At 34.5% G+C, this 19,744-nt stretch overlaps 1 protein-coding gene and 1 long non-coding RNA gene across 6 annotated transcripts; one reads left to right on the top strand and one right to left on the bottom strand.

The window, feature by feature from the left end:
• The first annotated feature begins 129 nt into the window (after positions 1–129).
• Positions 130–2,193, top strand: LOC110837564 (uncharacterized). The gene is made up of 2 exons (XR_002545713.2): positions 130–855; positions 1,331–2,193. It is a non-coding gene; the product is annotated as an uncharacterized LOC110837564 (long non-coding RNA).
• Position 2,194: 1 nt separating this feature from the next.
• Positions 2,195–19,574, bottom strand: LOC110837527 (anoctamin-1). 5 transcript variants are annotated; one of them, XM_022079744.2, is made up of 16 exons: positions 19,467–19,574; positions 18,523–18,786; positions 16,524–16,778; positions 16,215–16,375; positions 15,052–15,220; positions 13,759–13,991; positions 12,610–12,767; positions 11,465–11,700; positions 11,064–11,216; positions 10,501–10,704; positions 9,914–10,011; positions 8,321–8,472; positions 7,168–7,373; positions 6,265–6,431; positions 5,811–5,916; positions 2,195–4,143 (listed from the first exon to the last, which is right to left on the bottom strand). In XM_022079744.2, exons 2-16 carry the CDS (start codon positions 18,742–18,744, stop codon positions 3,862–3,864), a joined length of 2,802 nt encoding a protein of 933 aa, XP_021935436.1. In that variant the 5' UTR covers positions 18,745–18,786; positions 19,467–19,574; the 3' UTR covers positions 2,195–3,861. The 5 variants fall into 5 exon arrangements, with proteins under 5 accessions (XP_021935436.1, XP_021935435.1, XP_021935437.1 ...); XM_022079743.2 differs by having other exon boundaries at positions 19,351–19,489; XM_022079745.2 differs by having other exon boundaries at positions 19,355–19,467.
• Positions 19,575–19,744: the final 170 nt, after the last annotated feature.

Raw genomic sequence — 19,744 nt, 5'->3', positions numbered from 1 at the left:
ATAATTTACAGATGGAAAGAGCCTATACATGAATATAACCTATGAGTTCAAATTTTGTAGTGACTGAAGTGGTTCAAGGGTTTCAGAATATTTCTCAGTTGAGTGCTTGATAATTTATTGATTGGAGGGAGAGGGGGACGTCTCTTATTAACTTTTAACTCCCAGTTTATAATATTAAGAAAGGTGAACGAATGTGTAACCCCAGTTCAATGGATACAGACTGCAAAACTTTGCTAGTCTTCACGTCATTCCAGATGTATTCCATAAGTCATAGCACGAATCGCGTTATTTACTTATTTTAATGTGCACATAATTTTAGTGATTACTGACACCAAAACACCATACAATAGATAGGTTGAAAATGGCCATTTGTTCAACATCAAGATGCGTACCTAACTCAAGTCAACCTTAAAATTTGCATATGTCTGCATTTAATATATATATATATATATATATATGTGTGTGTGTGTGTGTGTAAAATGTTCGTAAGGAGTTAATGAAATTAGATATGGATGTTATTCCATAGGTGACACTCTGAACCCATATCTTGTAACTTCTTAATTACTCCATCCATTTACCATCCTCACAGCCCACCTCCCTCCGATCTCCTTCTTGGTCTACACAGTGGTCGTTTTCCAGGATTTACCACCACCATTCTGTATGTACCCATGCGAGCATGCCCAACCCATCGGAACTTTTTAGATTTTGCTATCCTCATTATGCTAGGTGACCTGTACAATTCATGCAGCTCATTTTGTAATATTCTAGTCACCACTTATTTAATCAGTCACAGGTCCAGATGTCTTCCTGAGCACCATGTTTTCAAATACTTGTAATCTACATTCTTCCTTCAAGGTAAGAGACCAAGTTTCACAGCCATGTAAGATGACAGGCAAAATTATTGTTTTATATATCCTGACCTTACTGTTTTCGATTGCAAATGAATTGAATAAAAACACGCAATCCCCAAACGTATTCGTCTCTTTGTAACTTCCTACACATAGCAATTGAGCATGATGGGTGGATTTGAGGTTTTCATGCCAGTCAGTCTGAAGATGGTTGTCTTCTGGGTTGTAGCACCATGTGGTGTGGTAGAAGTTTACCAATGTTTCAGAGGTTCTTATGGCTACCATCACAGCGATGGTTGCATAAAGTGGAATAATGATGATATTACATGTCCTAATTGCTAGGGACTGATTCACCAAGTGACTGAAGGTTTATGCCAACCCTAACCAATAGGCATCAGTAATAATGATGTCCTAGTGACTAACTTCTGCCACTTTGCAGTCCTGAGAAAACTGTACAGCATTATGAGTCTTGATTTGTGTAGGTGCTGTAGTGCCTGGGAATAAGCAATACATGAACCACCCCTTTTTGCCTGGATTCAGATGTCATGGTGGACTGATGATTGAAGGTGATAGAGGAACACCTATGGAGGGTCATTTCAATGCAACAGAGAGGTTGGTACAACAGGTTACCCATCTTTCTGCTTGTGTACAACCCCTAAGACCAAGGGCACACCAGTTAGTTTGGAATTCAGGAGATAACTACATCCTATGACCTGTTGTTTGGGGCTCCCCCTGATGAAGTCTATGAATCAACTGCATGATATACATTACTGTCTTACATATGAAGGTGACAAGTAACATGATGAAGGCCTGCTACAACTGCCTGGATAATTCCATGGATTTTGAGGAAGATCAAATCAGGTTGTACTGCCCAAACCAGAGCAAAGTTGCCACAGCTTCAGCCATCATGGGAAGATCCATAAAAGATGTTTACCTAGGTTATTGATGTGGTCTATGGGATCCAACATCCTAGGACAAAGATGATGACACACCTGGACAGACTGGCACCATTCATAGGGGCTACTTAAGGAGGAAGAAGTATAGCAAGTATTTGCTTGGCTATGTGATTATCCCACCTGCAGCCTCTTGTAGCCAGTTTGACATGACATAAACCAAGACCTATGAGTGCATATTAATTTTTTTTATTTATTTATATATACTTATGTTAATTAGAAATACCTAAACAAACAGCTGAAGTGTTTACATTACAGTTACATTATCAAAAACATAATATGGGCCTTGGCTTGTTCAACTTCACCTAAATGTTTTAATGATGTGTTTTGGTGTGTATTTTTGTATGCTATGCAATGAAGGAGAAGGATGAATAAAACAATATAAAAGAAAACCACAGAATAAAAAATATATATTTCCACCAACACTTTGAATATAAAATAAAAATAATACAAAATGTGAACTGTATAATCTTAGGGAACTTCCATGTAATCCAAATAAAACTATAAATATTCATTAATATGGAAATATAAATACATTTGCATGTATAATATTACTGTTTATGCTATGGAGATAAAAGGTTTCACAGTGAATCAGTCATGTAGAATGTCCTGGTAAAAGGACTAGGAGTTTCTGCTTGAACATCAGCACTTTCTACTTCCCTTTTAGATAGGAAAACATACATAATTTTATTCACTCACTTCAATCTTGTAACGTGGTATCACAGTACATTTCTGCTGTACATTACATTAGTATTGTTATTGGATTTTAATAATATTCTATGAGTATACAGCATTAACTATGGATGAGTGATTTTTCCATGGATTCACTGAAAGTCAACATCTTATGCGAGAGATTAGTTTCAGATTTCTACAAATCTTGGTGTGCCACTTTTCTGATTCTGGGCTCAATTAGACAATCTTTAGATTTTCACATCTTAGATTTTGTTGGCTAATTACTAATCAAAATATTTTAAATTTTACATATCTAAAGATAGTGGAATCTCCATAAAAATTAAAACTTTAATTGAAAATAATTTTGTCACTATGTCATGTATAAACTCCCTAAATGTTGGATACTTCAATTTACTACAATTCACACTTTCTTAACCTCAACTATATGTGTGCATTTCTGAAGTGGACGAATTTATTCTAGGTTTAGTCTAAATCTATACCAGTACTAAAAAACCAAGTGATGGTCCACAGAATGAGAATAGCTCAGTCTACTTAATCCAACAGAGTTCCCTTAAAATTTGTTACATCCTATGAAAAGTGGCTTCAACACCTTCACAGTTTTCTTGGTTTGTAAGTGAAAACAGTCATAATAACAATACTGGTATCAACATCAGTTTTTATATAATTTGTCATGAATAACATATTACACAGAATAAACAAACCATAAATGAGCATTTCAGGTATATGAACACACATGAAAATATCATGTAAACAAAGCTACTTTCTTTACTGAAAAAAGCCTCACTACTTGCAATCCTGAATACATGATTATCCCCAAATAACTCATGATGCTCAGTATTTTAAATGAGGCTTTCAACATATTTTTAAAAGGCTACAGATGCATATCCTATTTGTTGCTCAGGAATAATTTCAGCATTAGTTCCTATGGTTTAAAATTTCATACTACTAACTACATGATCCAAAATCTATCTTGAAAACTCAGTCATTCAGCTAAGTTAATAAATTACCGGCCTATCCTGCTCCCATCTATGCCATTACATTTATTACATTTAATAAATACAACAGTATAAGTATTGAAAGGAATCTAATATCTTCTGCAACAAATGAAGTGAAAAAATGTCATATCCAACAGAAGCTGAACATGTCTCTTCCTACCCACCAGAAACATGATCTATAACAGTGATTCCAAATAGTAAAGTTACTCATTATATTCATGCCTTCATCTGGCTCACCAAGTATTACCCTGTTGCTAAAAGTTTCCCGTACAGCAGGAATGACATGAATCTCTTTATTTTTACTGAATAATTAGAATATCAAGTACAAATTGTATCCAATTCCACACATGACTTACCTCAGTAAGGAAGTTCTCAAACTATGTGGAGATCTGAAAGGGGAATTTCTTCTGCATCATTCAATTTCTTTCTTTTATATGCCAACCTATTACTGGTATTAGCCATAGCGTTCAGTTCTCCTTTAAGAAAATCCCCTGAACCAACCTGACCTCGGTTCATGGCCTGTGCTCGTTTTCTCTCTTGATCAATAATAATTTCATTTGTGAGGTATGCTTCTTTGCGTATTTTATCACGGAGATGGCGAGAAGTATCAGGAATAAGCCACTGGACAGCCATCATTACAAAGCTAACCACATTCTGTAATACCACATTCATAGTCTGGTCACTATGCATATATATACCAGGTTTGTATCTTAAATGTAACAACACCAATGTATTATAGGATGATTATGAATAACGTGTTGGGAAGTATATGACCATGGTGTTAACTCTAATTTCGTACAGAGGGCGAGATAAAATAATTGGTCACTAGAACAAGACTTGGACCTCTAGTGTTGTTGTACTATGAATATGCTTCACAAAGTGAGATAATAACCAACTACTATTTACAAGTGCTGAAATGTCTATAAGATACACAGTACCATAAATAGTCACAGAAGTGTAAATCTGTCAAGTCACAAATTCAGCATGAAAATGCACCTTCCTACTCAGCTCAGCCTATTTGACAATTTTCAAATAAACATGGTATTACACTAGTGAGTCTCCCTACTTAACAGATATGGCTCCCCCATCACTTGTCATTCCCTACATTTAAAAAAATTGAAGAGCAAAAGATTTGATGAGGTAGACATAACAAACACTGCAACAAAGAAGACATTGGTGATTCCAGAAACTCAGTTTGGAAGATGGTTCCAGCATTGTCATGAGCAATAAACCAAGCATGTACATGCTGAAGGACCTACTCTGAAGGGGATTAACCTCACATCAATCAGAGATTATTTTGATAATTTTTTTGCACAAAACTGCTAAATAATGTAGACATTATAGATGGCTGGCTTCTGGGTTGCAGCACCATGTAGTCTGGTATAAGGTTACCAACAATTCAGAGATCCTTGTTGGCTCCATTATCAGGGCAATAAGCAAAGACCTCTTGACATAATGCTACATTTCTACCAGACTATGTGACACTACAATCTTCATACTCACTGCAGCGAGAATCTCAAATCCTACTCATGTAAGCATGTGATTCAACACATGAACTCAACAATTTCACCAGCTGCAGCTCAGAAACATCAACCTATTTAATTTTCAGGCCTTGTATATAAACTCACATACAGAACTAACAGATTGAACCAGTCTGTTTGTACATGTATGATCATTACAGACTAATGACAGTGACAAGAGATTGTCAATGCTGTGCAGGGAACTATGTCTGTAAGGAAATGCAGCTCTTAACAGGCTCAATGTCAGACATAAATTATACATGAGTTAATATGGCGCAGTGGTTGAATGGGAATGATAATGAAATGGAAAAACTGAAGAATTCTGAGAAAAACCTGTCTCAGTGCCACTTTACCTATTAAAAATTACACATGGGTCCAAGATAAGTTAGATTAACATTTTCACTGCAATGAACAAGATATATTATTTTGAAATGTGTTCTCTTTCTCTCTATACCATCAGCAACTTACATTATTAACAAAAAGAAACATACCAACAAAGGAAAATACAATATATAATAAATAACAAAACAAAAACCTTTTGAAGAAAACTGAAGCATAAAACGTGTAAAAATAATAAAATGCAATTAACTACTCCAACAGTGTTTCCAAATGATGCAAGAGACAATAGTCGGTATCTTGTGTCAGCAGTCATGATACAGTTAAAGTTGATACTGTACCTTTCCTCAATTCTCAAAATGTCAAATAAAATACTGGACATTGGGGAAATTTTTTTTAAATTCATTCATATATGCAAACTTCAAAAAGCAACACAATATATGGGTGTTAGATTAATAACCTTACCTGGAATACAACAACAAATGCCAGTCGTGCAGCTAGAATGTGCCAGTATATGAGAGGGCGCTTGTACGGACGCTCATGCCACGGTGGATTTCTATACTCTGGATACCTATAAAATAAAATATAAAAAATATCATCAGTAGCAACTGAGGTATGATTACTCAAGAATTTTCAGACAGTCTGCAATGGTTGACTATATTTGTGAACTGTTCAGACTCCTCCTCACAGCAATACAAATTTTCCTGACAACTGTAATGTCACTGAATTCAAATCCTTTCTGACCTACGTAATCTACTAAAGTATCAACACAATACAGTTCCATGCTATGACTGATCTACACATGGATAAACAGAAGTTTACTGGTATGTTATGTATCAAACTTTATACAATACACTGTTTTTGAGAAAACTGAAGTTTGTTATTATCTTCATAGCACAGGATTTTCTGCCTTTATTACCTGCATATGTCAACATGAGGTATGTTGGTAAGAGAATGACTGAAGTGTGCCGTATCAAAGTAGGCCAAAGAATGATTTAGGAAGCCAACATCTGTGTGATCTTGACTTACAGTCATCATGTACACAATCCGTGGAATAAAGTTGGATGAAAATGCAATGATGAATGCCTAAAACAAAAATATAGGACCAAAGGTAAAATAAGACTTACCAGTGAAATGTTCACGCACAGAACAATGATAAATATCACTAACTTTGAGTGGTAAGGTGTCAAACATATATGGAATTGCAACTTATTTCAATGCCTACTACCATTATCCCAGTGGTTTCTTGGAACACCTCATTGGTATATATTTAATTGGCCCTACTATCTTGACTTGAAAAAACAACAAAGATCTTTAATTTTCCAAATGAAGTTACCATGATGTTCAGAATCTTTTGTCACCCCATCTGCTATCTAAAAACTTAAGACTAATTTCACATGCTGTTTTGTATGGGTGTGAAACTCAGACTCTCACGTTAAGGAGCAAACACATACTGGAGGTGTCTGAGAACAGGGTGATTAGGAGAATATTTGGACCTATGATGGATGAAGTAATTGGAGACCAGAGAAAATGGCATGACTTATTGCTTCATAACTTTTACTCTCTTTTAAAATCAAAGAGGATGAGATAGGTGGGGCATGTAGCATGGATGGGTAAGATGAGAAATTCATATAAAATTGTTGTTAGAAAGTCTGAACTATAGGGACCACATACATGGAACCAGAGTATGTCTTTCTACTCATCTTTATTCTAACATTAATTAATGTACCATTTAGAAGTGATGTAATATAAATGAAAAAAGCTTAGAAGGAACAACAGCATGACAAACTTGATCCAGAGTTAACAAACTGCTCATACTCACATTAGTGACCACAGAGATACGTCCAAGAATGTCCAGAATGCAAAACCATACACCAATATCCTTTACTCGTTTTGGAACAGGCCGACGATAGAATCGAAGGAATTTCTTTGCATCAAGCCTCATCTCCAAAACATTGTTTAATAATGCAAAGAATGGAGCCAAGGGGAAAGCTGCTACGAAGATGGTAACAAACCCATACTGCAAAACTGAACGATGCACAATATATAGTATCAGTAACATGGTAATGAATTAATGAATCTCTGGTTTCCATAAAGGGCAGGGAATTTCTTGACTACCTGAGCATATTATTTGCATCTCAAAATGACTGCTCAATTATGGCATACTATCAATATAAAAAACAATTCCTGATCCTCCAGTTATTAATTTTTTTCGAGAATACATGAGTGGAAACTGCAAGAATGCAGTCTCAGTAATAGTATTTAATTCACATGGATAAAAAGCCATTAGAAATTTAATAACATGAGTCTTTGCATACATGTAAGTGCTGAAAACATTATTATTTTACAAAATTATAATTTCCCATAGCCGGCCACAGTGGCCACGCGGTCTGAGGCATGGACCCCGTGCGCCTGGCAGCTGGGACCGTGGATTTGAGTCCCACTCAAGGCATGGATGTTTGTCCGTGTCCTTTCTCTTCCAGTCTGATGGATAAAGACTGGCCACGGAAGGCAAGGCGAAACCACTGTGGTACCTTTGCAAGAAACAACCCCGTAGTGGGGTTGCCAACCAATCCTAGGATTGTTTTAAAAAAACCAATAACAACAACAACCACCACCACCACCATTAAACTGTGTCTGTCTGTAGCAAATGCCTCTGAGAATTCTTACTGATCTTTGCTTCTGCATGCTCATTGAGTTGAAGAAATCCATTTATAAATTGGTTAAATAAAGTAATACCAACTGTGAAATTTGCCAGAATGCTAAATTACACAGTTTTACATTGAGCTAAAATCTGTGCAAGTAAAATGATGATAATGAATTATTTACCCAGCACATGATACTATGTAACTTGATAAGTTCATATTGTTGCTAAGAGACATTCAAGGCAAAAATTTCTTTAATTGTACAAATTTACCACTATAAATGCACACAAAAATGCCTATACAGATTTTAGAAGTAAACAGAAAACTCACCCATTTCAAGATACTCTGGAAATAACCCTCTAGGACCCCAACCTAATAATTTGTAGTCTTCAGTCCACTGTTTCTTTATTTTTCCATTCTCTTTGTCTTCTGCCTGCAATCCTGTTTTAATCTTGAATGTGTTCCACCACTTGAATAACAGCCTAAAATAGAGAATGCAATAGACATGCTATACTTCAGTATTTCACTACAAATTTAAAGTTAATTACCTAACTGTAACAGAGTAGCAAATGGACATTTGGATTTTTACACGTTATATCTCACATTTTCAGAAGCTGTTGTGATCAACTGATAACATTTTCCTAAAAATGGGAAATATAATCAAATGTTAATCACATTTTTTAAATTTAAAATTTATAAAATAATTTCCTTGTTTCAAAATTCTTAGATAAACATATACACATGATGCTTCAAATCTCTTTACCTCCTTGAGCAGTTTATAGGTCATTATTTATCTTACAAACTTCAGAATAACAAAAATTTAAATTTAATAAACAGTAATTCAGCTTCTTTGACACATACTGTGTTCAATTCAATTACATAAATTTACAGCCTATCTAAAGAAATAAAAACATCAGTAACTAACAAAGGGGCAAACAAGTGTGGCATAAGCTATAAAAATAGGAGGGGTAATGTGTTGTGGCATTAGTCATTTCAGATTCAGCCACTAGCCTGAGCAGATCATAAACATATGCGTTATTGGAAGACAGTTGTTTTCTCATTTTGAGTTATAACACAACCAAAATCTGAGGACACACACTCATTCAAAAAGGTACAGTAACTGTTCCCAGTTTTCCATACACAAGCAGAAAGCGTGTTACAGTTTCTGTAGTAAAGTTATCTGCATTAAATCAAGAGTGGTATGGCCAACTGGCAACATACAGTCCATCTGAAAAAGACAATGCATCTTGATGAGAGACAACAAAAAATGGTTTCAGTCATAGTTATATCCAACCATTTATCAAAATTCATATCCTGTCATCCACTTATCTGATAAATGTTTGAAAATGTTGATATAAAAATCTTTAAATATTGCTGCAAAGTTATGTAAGTGAATCAGGCTATCTGTACATGGTTGATGCAGACAGCAGTACTACAACAGAACAAAGACATCAAGAGAGTAGGATGAGAGTGAAGCAGCATCAAACAAGTGACATGTCAGTCACCCCACCTCTGCTAAACTACATGGGTCAGTCAAATTTGAATACAGAAATATTATATCCTCGAGAAATGTGAAGGGGGAGGGAAAAAAATCATGCATACATCATATTATAAACTATTTGTTACAATAATGAAATACATTACACACTGAAAACTCCTATATTTCTTTTAATACAGAGTACTATAGTGCTAAACAGGGGTCTGGTATTGCTATTTCATTATAGTACTAATGCAGCAACAGTTTATTCATATGCAAGAGCAGAATTCATCAAAACGAATATAATAATCTTGCAGTACATAAACATACAAAGAAAAGTGAAAAAGATGATAAATATATCTTACCATATTGCATTACAACACTAATTTTCTGATATTTCAAAAAGAAAAGCAAACATGATTTAAAATTTTCTCCTTCATACTTACGGAATAACCATTTCCAGAACAGTATTATAAGCTTGCTTGCCAACCATGATAATCGCGAGTTGAATACAAAGTTCCATCAAACAGCCACCAGGATTGCACTGCAGAAACGTTATAGATTACACTCAGTTGCTACAATTTATATTTTCATGAAATTTTTAAATGTAACATTTGTGATAAATTAGCATTTAATTTTCATAACGACATATATTACTCTGCTGACTGGAGCTTACAAAAATGTATCATTGAAGTAATGTGCTTTCACCTGCATATACAGCTGTTTGATTCAACATGCTGATGAATAATATGAGAGGTAACAGAAATTCATTCTAATACAATTCAAAGTATAGTAGCCAAAGTGCGGCTCTGAAAATCAAATATTAACATCAATTCCACCAGTGTTTTATGACAATGAAGAAACACACTAACAATAAATTATTTTATCGGTACACTACAATTATTTAACTGCTTTATTATCACTAGTAAAAACAAAACTTGCTGGCCTAATAATAGTTTATTCCTGTGTCATTGTTTTGACAAATATGTAACATGTTTCCTAGTTGCAATAAATTAGCTACAAATAAACTTACCTCTTCTTGACGCCACCCAAACACACGATTGTATTTGGCTGGGTAGCCAACAAATTTTCCCTTAAGAAAAGCAATATAGAATATTGATGTGTAGTAGTTTACAAACTGGAACAGATATATCTTCAGTGTCAGGCTATCATCAAATTCTGTCTGTGTTCGAAGAAGTTCCATTTCCGTCAATTTTACAGCCAACCAGTCATACAGCTGTCAATAAAAATACATTATTTATAACCTTAAATCTTTACAGAAATTAAGGCAGTATCACATTTGAATTATTTTATTTCTGACTGAAAAGCAACAGCTGCAGTTTGATAGTGATCAGTCACATTTCTGAACCATTCACCTGCAAATCAGGAGTCCATTGCTGAACCTTCACCAGCTGTGAAAAATACCACTACATAAATTAAATGGACTTTAATTTAAAAATGTGAAGGTGTGAAATGTCACCAAATGATGCTAAAAATGTCTTTATTAGATGAGAAATGCAGAAAAGCCATATAAAAGTATCACTATAATTCCAAGCACACAATTATCTAACTAAATCCAAATTATCATTAACTCACATAATTCAAAAGCATAATGCAAACAAGATTTATAACAGCTGCTGTTGCAGGGATTAAGATGATCTTGTTCTGACCTTCAAATATGCTTTTAGGCCCAACTGAGGCCATTCGGTATAATACTACACCAAACACAGCTCCTACAGCCACTGTGATCTGCAACACATGTAAAAGTATTTTTTAACAGCACGTCTTGAGACTCAAGCCATAGAGCACTATTGACATATCCCACCTTATCACCTTGAAATTCAGCTGTGGCAGAACAATGGAAAAACAGGTGTCAATGCAACTGCTGCTTCAGTTCACACTAGTCTGGCATTGTAATGCCCTACATTATTTTACAAAAATGTAAAAGATCTAGATTCTTTCTCCTATATAGAAACAAGTTGGTAATTTATAATTACCAATAACAAAACAACTGAGAAGCTGAGGATAGTGGCAGGTACACGGACTTTCCAGAATGGAACATATGGTTCTTCAGTTTGCGTAACAACATTGATTTTGGGCTTGTACTTGGCATCACGGAGCCTGGCTAGGTATTCTGGGCGAGGATGTTCTGCCTGAAGATCAAAACCTGAGAGCCCCCAGTGATGTGTGATATCAGCTGAGTATCGCTTCCAAAGTTCCAAGAAGAGTGTTCCTGCAAATGTTTTTAATTACATAGTTAAACTAAACAATGTACTTATGCTTCAGAAACCAATACTTATAAAATAATCATTCATATATACCTCTTAATAACTCATATATCCCTTTACTGAATAGTATCCCCCTCGTATGAAAATTCTTCAAAGTTTCCTTTTAAAAAGACACGTTTCTAATTTGTTGTGTGCAAAACAAATTTGAAATTTATGAAAAGAGTGGGTCATCTGACTACTTCAGACCCTATCCCCAACAAACAAGAATATTAATACCTTTATTCTGAAATAAGATCAACAAACTAATGTGTTATTGGGCCTTCTGTAAGCGAATATAAACATTATGAACATAAAATAAAGACTGTTTGCAGCTATATGTAATCCATGAACCTAAAATTGTACTTGCATAAAACTATATTCATAATATTCCATTGATACATATGTTAGTCAGGTGATAATGATGAACTTCCCTACATTAACCCATCACCATCTATTCAATACTGAACTTAATGGTTAACCATTTAACTATTGTGAATGAAAACTTATATCTATGCAGCATACGAATATGCACACGTTTGTAAACTCTTACTTGTGTCAAATTACATGTATCTAGGTATGAATATTGTTATTATTTGGTCTCAGGTATTAACATCACTGTTTTGTGATTTCATGTTTTTTAATCTTTACAATGTATGTCTAGTTGATAATACCATAACAATGGCTAATATGACACTTTCTACTTTCAATCTGATGATCTTTTTCTATAAACTCACATCATTAAATATTATTTGAGGTAAATGTATGCATTAACAAATTTGTTCTGAATAAAACAGAAGATCTCTGCTTTTAAAAGTAAGTTTTCAGTGCTCTGATGTATATATTGTGTTACATTATTTTAAGCTAGTGTTACTCACCCCAGAAAGACATGAAGAAAGCAAAAAATACAGTGGAGGAATTGTCAAAGAGATATGTGACTCTTGCATAGTCACAAGCATCTGTCAGATTCCAGTAACGGCAAGTATCACATAAGGGACACATAACAATGTTCAGACGTCGGTTACATATGTCCTCACTGTTAAAACAATACAGAAACATGTACTAATTTTTGGCTCACCAATATAAAAACACTAAATTAAAAGCTCTGAATTTACTGTATACAGGGAAAGCAAAACAAACTCAGTATGGTATGAATACAGGTATTATTCAGACTTGTGGTAAAAAGGGGAAGCAATCTTTAATTTATGGAACAATAAACATAATTTGGAAAGTAGCTTTTGGCAACTGTGAATTTATGAAACATAGTCAAGAAAGAAAAATGTACAAATATAATGTCAAATTTAATATTTCACAATGAAGGGTTTGATATGTACAAACTCCATGGAGAAGTGTTGATACTTCTTGAGAAGCTGATAGTCATTGAGCTGATCAATAAATTCTGTGTTTGTTATAGAACTTATGGTTCATTACAGTAATCACAACAGCTTGCCACTGCATTCTGCCCTAAGCCAGAATAATCACACTTTATTTCAGATTCACATTAATATTAACCTTACACATATGCTTCAGATTACCAAGTGGCTTCCCCTTCAAGATTTCTGATTAAAATTTCATACTTATTTCCAATCTTCCCCATGTATGCTACACATCTGGCCCATCACAACCCCCTTGATTTGATAATCCTAATAATACTGGTAAAGAGTAACAATTATAATGCTTTTATTTAAGTAATTTTCTGCATCTGTTACATTCTCTTTCATAATTATGCTTGTTCTAATTGAATATAATGGTGACAGGATTAAGAAGAGATCTTACAAGGATTCAAGAACATATGTTTAATCAAAGTTGTACATATGAAAATGCTATTAAGAAAGTTCAGTGTAAAGGTTGGACTAGAGGATGTTTTCAAACTCCTTGTAGAATATACATTTACATGAAATTACAGAATGGTGCACAGGATTTTTAACCCATTTCTCTGTTAGTTCAGTTCAGTTCAGTTACAATGCGTTACTGATACCTGATAGCATATACACAGATTATAACATTTATTCATAAAATTCACATACCTAAGAGTATTTGAGTACATTGTAGCCAATCCATAGAAGAAGCAGATGAGGCCTACCACTGCTGCAGGTATTAGCATGTGTGTATAGAAACCAAGCCAAGCAAAGTAGAGGCCAAATTTAATTCCAAAGTATTCTTTAATATGATCTATGGGTTGGTACATTATCCATTTACGAATTGAGGCCCATTCCTTGTGGAGTGAATGGCGAAGACAGCCTTCTTGCCTGTAATCTCCCTGCCAAGCATACAGGATACATTATACATTTTTTTTGAAAATGGGAGGATATATACAAAAGGTATTAAATACGTGAAGACAAAACATGAACAACGGCTGTTCAAAAAAAAAAAACACTGTGTAGGGCACATATTGTACAGGAAACATACTATGAGAACCAATTAACTCAATACAGCAGAGTCCATCTTAGCAAGTTAATACACTGAATAAAAAAACCTCAGCCTTTCAAAGACCTCACAGGCTCATTAACCTTTTCACCAGAGCCAGCTGCTGGTCCCTATCCTTGGCCAGATAAATCCAGTAAACACTTTCCCACACTAATCCTTCAGAATGGTGGGATTTAAATCCCAGGCCCTAACCTGCTGTAGGTGGTTTCCAGAGCCATTTTCCTTTTAGTTCTGTAATGTAGCATTTGGAATCAAATGACAAAACCTGACAAGTCCATGCTGCAAGAATATTCACTTCTAGTATCACATATGCATTTTGACATTTAAATATTTTTACTTTATCAAAAGGACAGTAGAAGAGGCAGATGTGCAAGAGGACAATGTTGTATACTACAAACTTTTTTTAGTACTGAAGAAGTGTGCAGTCTTAAAATTAATAAAACATTCTGCAGTGTCCCAGGAAAATACTCTGTCATAGTTCAAAGGTTGTTTGAGTAGTTTGCACACTTCTGGAATGATTCTACACCAAAATAATACCCAGTCACATACAGCCCAAAAATAGTCCAACTTCTTGAAATGGGGTAGGAAGTACTTCAACAGTCTCCACATAGTCCAGAACTTTGAACAAAATAAGCAAAGTTCATCATAAAGCCCATCATTTCCTGCAAATTACTTTTAAAAAAAGTCAGCAGTTTGATTTATAAAACTTTCACAGTGATGGCAAAAATGTGTGGAATTGGAAAGTGATTATACAAAGAAATAGAGGTGCAAACTCTTAAAACACACATACACAGTACAAAAATTCAAGCCCCAAAATTCAACGTGTGCTCCATTAGTATTCGTACGTGAAGAAAGCAAGTCTTATGCTGCTGTGTATATTAAAGTTTACATACATCATGGAGAGGATAAGCAGCACTGTAAACACCTTCAGATATCAAGCGATTTACTCCAAAACAGAAAGGAGTTTTATTATCTTCAGAAAACTGCATACGCTCCAAGATGAAATCCACTACCGTGGTGCGAACAGCAGCTGTGAAGAAATTCTCTGAATCAACATCAAACCTGCAACACATACCTGAACACTAGACAATCAATTCTTACTAATAAAATATCCTTACAATTTTGAATGACTTCATATGCAACTGCAATGGCAGTAGAAAGGGGATGGGTGTTATCTTGGTTGTAGTGACATGTAGTCTAGTAAAAATTTACCGTTTCAGAGGTCCTTGCTGCCTCCATCATCAGGGATATGATTAAGTACAAAACATTGTAAACATTCAATCAGACTACATGGTGCCACAACCCAAAGACAACCTTCAGACTTGCTGTCATGAAAACCTACTGAAATGACAGTAATTAATAAAATTGATTTTATATTTGCTGAACTTAAAACCAATTACAATTCTGCTAAAATGGACACAGAATATAAACATTTTTAATCTTAGTAACAAATTGTAACCTTCCATCACAAATGTTTCTTTATATAATGCTGCATAACATTTATACAATTTTATTATAAAGAAACATTTGGAATTGCCTAGGACTGGTTCAGAGAAATATTGTCATTGTCATATGACTGACACACTTTTGCTCTTGTGGCATTCAAACTTTCAGAATCAGGGATCACCAAATGTATACCAGTGGGGCCTGCAGAAGTGTTTTTGATAGGTTTAAACCATGGGAAAATGTTTACATACCATTTCAATGGTCCTTTAACCACAAAAAATAGCGTTTTTAAATGTACACAGTTCGTGTGTCTGTAAAAGCAAATGGTGCATGTTTTGAATTCAAATATGCTCTTAGTTGCCATCATAAAATATGTTGGTGACCACTGCTCTGGACAATCATAAGACTGTACAAAAAGTTAACTTGAACTGAATCAAAAATAAGTTAATAAAATTACCTCTTATAAACATCTTTAAAGCCATAACACACATCCATATAAAAATCTAAACATAACTTTAATCCTTTGAACTCAGTTATTCACAACATGAAAACCACAAATCTAACTTCTCAAGATGATGGAAAAGTAAATATATACAAAGCAACAACTCACAGATATATTTTTTCCCTGTTGAACTCTGCAGTAAGCCTGTGCTCCTGTGGATGGAACACAGTTGGGTTAACAAGAACAAATTCCACAAGGCGTCGTACCATAGATTTAACTTCAAGCATGATATCAAATGATGGTTCTTCTATGTCCTCTGGACCATCAAACTGAAACATAAGATTTTTTAGCCACATTTAATAATAAGAAAAATTAGTCTAGTTTCTAAAGCCTGGAATAATTTATTATTAATAACCGTACTTATATCATGTTAGAAACTCCATTAATATAGCACAATAAAACATATTGCACTGCTACCTTTCTCATTGGCATACGAAGTTTTAATATCTCTGCATAACGACCAAGAACTTCAACTGGAGCATGGATCTTGATAAAGTGCAATGATCGATTCTGCTCTCGTTCCAGAATCAATCCCTCTTCCTCTAGGCGATGTTCAAATACTTCCCGTTTTTTAAGCGCATCTTTATTACAGGCTTCTGAACTGTCTGTCCATACCAGCACGAAATCTACTGAGTGTCCTTCATCTAGGAACATTGATGGACTTGTCAGGATCTGGCCAATAATTATGAAAAAATACAATATTTAGATTTGTTATACAAAAAAGGCTGATTTTTGAGAAGTACTAAATTATAAACAAAAGAGGGAAACCATGACTGCAATATTTACAATTTACTAGTTGAATAAAACACCCGAAACAGGTCGTGAACTATCTGATTGTTGTACATTATTGCTTAGGTGGGATTATAACTGAAGGCCAAAATATTAATAGTAATTTCTCTTTTGACATGTTTATGTAAGCTGCCAATATAAGAAAAATAAATTATGCCTTACACATCAGCTGCTTTCAGTTTTATTTTATATCCTGTTCATGTGTATAAGTATTTTCTCCATTTTCATGTGCAGAGCATGACAACAGATCCCTCCAATTTAGGGCAGTGAGTGAAAAATGTTGGGGCGAGGGGGGGCCTTGCCAGTGTGCTGGCAGTCTATGGCTCCTCTAGACAAGTTTAATTAACATTAAAATTCTTATGATGTGAAAATTAAAGTCCTTGCTAATTAAAACAGTTGCACGTTTTATGTTAAAATTAAATGAAGAACAGATGATCTTGAAAGAGGTATCAACAAAAGAAAATTGTGGCAACCTTATATAGTTGCAGCTGGATGATACTAAGTACAGTTTTACTTGCTCAAAGCAAATCTATGATTTCAATTAATAAGTATTAACTTATAGGAATGTGTTAAAAATAATCTATTACTGAATTACAAGGTAGCAGAAAATCTTGAACACACTTCTGACAAATAGTGATGATTATAGGTTAATGTTAATTATGCTTGCAAGTTGCTGGTTGGTTAAATAAATAAACCCATAGTAAATTACCCAATGAACAGTATTTACAAAATAAAACAGGACATTTTATTGTCTTTAATATCAGTAAAATCTCAGTTTTTCAGTTAATAATTTTCTGTCATTTGTGTCTCACGCCTATTTGCATTAACATCCCATAAACGTTCTGGTACAGAAGGCAGTTGAGATTCAAGGATTCTGTACATCTCATTAAAGATGCCAGGTTGGGAAAATAGCTCTTTCAAGGCTTTAACATACTGGTTTATATTTTGTATAAGTAACACATACTTTAGGAAAAGTAGGCCTACATCTTTTTGTTTTTGCATATAAAATTGTTTGTATTCAGATTTTAACACAGAGCACTGTAATAGTGAAGTTGCACTAAGACTGCTTGTACTGAGAAGTGCTTCTACATTTCTGATAAATTAAAATTCAGTAAGGGGTTATAATGGGTTGGGTTGGGTTGGGTTAGGTTACTTTAATTTTATATAATGCTAAAGTAAAAGTATGGATCAAGGTGTTCATTTCCCTCTCCATAATACAATGCAGGCCCTAAATATTACCGTATGTCTGGAAAAAAAAAACATGATTCAAACCAATATCAACTAACCCAACTGTTCCTGCTTTTAATAAACTGGTGATATTTTGGGGCATTTTCTAACATGGTTAGAAATCAATGTCCTGTTTTATTTTTAATCAATGTTACATTTGTGATGAGGTCAATAAGCATAAATAAACCATGAAATCTACCTAAGTTTAACATTGGGCAGCACCATTGACATGTTCCCTAAACTGCAAAGTAGTTCCTTCAAAATTTGTCAACAAACACTAAACATTCAAAGAAATAAATGCAGTGGAAATACAGAATCTCACACAACATTCAACACCAGAAACACAAGATGATATGTAATTTATCATACTTCTACAGCAGCAACATACATCACTATTTACCATATTTTCATGACTCTCACTATTGGATCCAACTGGTTGATGCATTGTAGCCACCATTTGGTTTTCCTCAGTATTACTTTGTTGGGATTGAATGTCCTGTATACTGTGATATACAGTGCAGTGAGATAAACTGATGTATGGTTTCCCTTTCTTCTGAGCAGATTCTGAACTAATTGAACTTACTGATACTGCATCTTCAAACAGGTCTGCTTCATCTTCCATTGCAGAGTGATAATTTTAATAAAATACTGAATTTCTGAAACACTGAATGACAAGATTTTAAAACTAGTATTTCCACTTCCCCATATATTTGCATGGTGTAGTATCTAGATAAACACCAGGAACAATTTTAACACTAGAGATGCTCTATAACTGCTAAAAAAGATGTTAATATTTTTATTTATTATGCAATGGGTACCGGGTTCGTTTCGTGGGGGTAAAGCGCGGCCAGGGCGTGATACTGACCACTCACCCCATCTAGTGCAAAGGTCAAGAATTAGGAACTATACCTCCTCTCCCCCCCTAGCCCAAATGGCATATAGTGGGACAACTTTACTTTACAGTATACCAAGGAATACAAACCTGTTAGTTACTTTACAAATGAAGCACAATTTAAAAGTTGGAAAAAACTATTTTTCTGATTACTAAAAGCTTGATTTCACAATCGTCATTGTCACCGCTCAATGTATCACTTTCTATCCTCTTAAAAATATGTGGTACAATTTCGTCAAATACTTAGAAATAAAAACCAGTTCTTAACGCTAGCACACAAAGGAAACCGGAGGGGAATCCGCAAACTGGTAAAGTACTTTAACACTAAATACTTACTTACGATAATAAATCCGTAAATATACAATGTTACGATTTACAGATAAGACCTGTCAATTAAATATTATTAGATAATCTTCACGGCTTAGCACTTTTAAATCTGTGCTCTTGAGTACCTGTTATAAATGGTCGTGACATCATTCCAAATACCACGTGATCAGATGATGTAAACAACTCTGAACTTCATTTAATGAAAACGTACGTCACACCCGCTTTACTGCCATCTATAAACACAACTACAAAGGACCACCCTATAGTCTATATCTGCGTTTCTCAATCGATGGTATTGTCGGGCGGTACGCGAACTAAGTAAGAACATCAAAAGAACATAAATAAGTTTTCCTTGAACGTATTTGGTTAGCGGTACATTTAATGTGTTAAATTAGAATTGGTG

Source organism: Zootermopsis nevadensis, unplaced genomic scaffold (assembly GCF_977971745.1).
Source record: "Zootermopsis nevadensis isolate Lab colony 2312 unplaced genomic scaffold, Znev_1.0 Znev_ptg000004l, whole genome shotgun sequence".
Lineage (NCBI taxonomy): Eukaryota > Metazoa > Arthropoda > Insecta > Blattodea > Termopsidae > Zootermopsis > Zootermopsis nevadensis.
This window is presented reverse-complemented; position numbering and strand designations above follow the sequence as displayed.